General features: G+C 37.6%; 1 protein-coding gene across 1 annotated transcript; it reads right to left on the bottom strand.

The window, feature by feature from the left end:
- Positions 1-753: 753 nt before the first annotated feature.
- Positions 754-1,099, bottom strand: LOC114686448 (small ubiquitin-related modifier 1-like). Its single transcript, XM_037203320.1, has one exon. It carries the CDS (start codon positions 1,066-1,068, stop codon positions 754-756), a length of 315 nt encoding a protein of 104 aa, XP_037059215.1. The 5' UTR covers positions 1,069-1,099.
- Positions 1,100-2,624: the final 1,525 nt, after the last annotated feature.

Here is a 2,624-nt window from a genome sequence, read left to right as displayed (position 1 = left end):
GTTTTTACAAATATTGTTTATTTTAATGAAGCTGGTACAGACGATGTCCCTTGAAAACCCATGTCCCAGACCACAAAGTACAAACAGAATCAAAAGGAGCAGTGTCTGTTGCATACACTCTGCATGAGGAACTTTATCACTAACTGCTGATGAAAATGACAGCTTCAGATGCCTGTTCGACTCTTAGGACGCTTGCTTTCTCTCCAGTGAAGCCATCTTTGGAGTGAGTTGTTACCCTCACTGTATCTGTTATCTTGACTACAAACGTGATATTCTTCTTTTGGTCCAGACCCTCAGATTTTAAAAGTAGCTTCAAGCTGAGGAAAGGTCATTTCCCCACAGTTCAGTTCTCTGAAAGACTTCCATCTCCCACTGAAAATCACAGTCCAGGAGTGAAGCAACTGCATGCTAGAACTTCAGGGCCAATTGGAAGGTCACAGGAAAGCTCCCACTGGTTGTTCTTTTTATCGTCACAAACCTGAAAATGCACAGTCCTGAAAAGAGTGGCCTCTCTGTGCACACATGAATTCTTTTAAAATAAGAAGGGCAATATTAAGGGAGCTGAGGTCTGATCACCAAAAATCAGCACAACAAAAACAACCAATAATGAATATTGAACACTAGAATTCAGATTACCAGATGTTCTAAAGAGATGGAGTGCCAGTATTCAATTTTCATTTTGAACACCACATTACAAAAGAACTATTTTCAAAAATAAAAAAGGATTGAGGGAAAAGGAAAAAATAAAAAGAATTATCTAAACCCTGGAATGACCCCCCCCCCTGTTTGTTCCTGATAAACTTCAATCACATCTTCTCCCTCCATTCCAAGTTCTTTTGGAGTATGATTATCAGCAATTCTCTGACCATCAAAGAGAAACCCGAGTGAATCCATTGGAACTCCCTGTCTCTGACAGTATGACTCTTTGAGTTTCTTGAGATGTGTTGTCATTTTCACTTTGAAATGTATCTCACTGCTATCCTGTACAATAACTTTGAGTTTAATGTATTCTCCTTCCTTCTTATCCCTTAAGTCCTCAGTTGAAGGTTTTGCCTCCTGGTCAGACATGGTGACGGTGGCTTCACCGGGGGGGGGGGGGGGGAGGGATATCTCCGCACCACAGCGGCCTCTGGCAAGGTAGAACTGCACACTCTGAGGTTTACAAATCTGTCTCTTTCCTCCCACAGCACAACACCGCGGCAGCAGGCTCATTTCATTTCTTTTGTGTAAAAATGAGTAGATTAGGTGATAACTTTATATTTAACCATTTGAGAAGTTATCAGACTGTTTTCCAAAGAGGTTGTGCCATATTGTTTCACATGCTAGCCCAAACTGCTAATTGCCTATCTATTTAGTATATGTGGAGTGTTATGATATTGTGTTTGGTTTCCTTACCCTAATGACCAGTGATATTAAAGTATCTATTTGTGTATCTTTTGGCCTTTGCTACGTGTTCTTTGTGGAAATATCCATGCAAATCTTTGTCTCTATTGAGTTGACATTTGTGATTATTATTTCCTTTCTTTGTAATATACTCAAGATTCTGAACCTTATTCAAATGTATGATTTGCAAACATTCTATTCTGCATGTTGCCATTTCATTTTCTTGATACTATCTCTGAATGCACACCAGTTCTTAGTTTGATGAAGTCTCATTTATCTTTTAGTTTATTGTCATGCTTTCATTGCTGTAACTTAACTTGAAATTGGAAGTAAAGATGAAACAGAGAGGCATCACTTTGGCTTAGCATCATTTGGATGCCTTAACAACATATAGGGAAGGAGACTACCAAGTTCTGAGTAACTTTCCTGTCTATTGTATTTACTGTACAGAACAAACAAGAGAGATGTTCTTTTAAAAGACAAAGACTTTCTGAGAACTTGACACTCACCTTAAGTAACATTTCTTTTTTTGTTTCAAGACTCAAACATTTTTTTCTCAAGGAGGGAAGTACAAATTATTATTCTTATGATCAATGAGGTATTTTCCGGAATTCCTCACTTCATATATTTTCTTATAAACTGTGATGTTTTTCTATAGGAAATAGTAAAATCTTAACTAAAGGATGCATGTTAGAAGAGGTTCTTCTGACATATTTTAGTACATGATAGGGATACAATCCCAAGTTTCAAGTATGTGAGATCTTTGACATGGATTAATCATTTAATTCTCTGTGTGGTTGATTTTTGTCATCAGTGCATCGAGTTAAGTGATACCTAGAGAGAAGAGGTATTTGCTTTTCTTTCTCAATGTATTCATAAGCTTATATCTGTAAATGATTAGTGTTATACTTGCAAACTCAGAAAATTGGCACTAATATGGGTGAACATTTATGCTGTTGTTAGAAAGCTAGAATAGAACAAAAAAGAGGAGAGAGAGAGTACCAGGAGAGAAAAGCAGTCAGTATGCTTACCAAACTGTGGTGCCAAGAAACACAATAGCCAACATGGGAAAATATCCCCAAAGGTATAACAGTGGCACTTATCTCTTTGCAGTAACCAATAACTGTCTAATTTGACTTAAGACTCACTCATGATGAGGAAATTTATACCTGATATTGTAAACCTAGCCAACGACTCATGGCTGGTGAGACAATGGAATCTAGAAGAGAACTTACTACTGC

Source organism: Peromyscus leucopus, chromosome 2 (assembly GCF_004664715.2).
Source record: "Peromyscus leucopus breed LL Stock chromosome 2, UCI_PerLeu_2.1, whole genome shotgun sequence".
Lineage (NCBI taxonomy): Eukaryota > Metazoa > Chordata > Mammalia > Rodentia > Cricetidae > Peromyscus > Peromyscus leucopus.
Note: the sequence above shows the minus strand (reverse complement) of the source record. Positions and strands in the feature narration are given on the sequence as shown.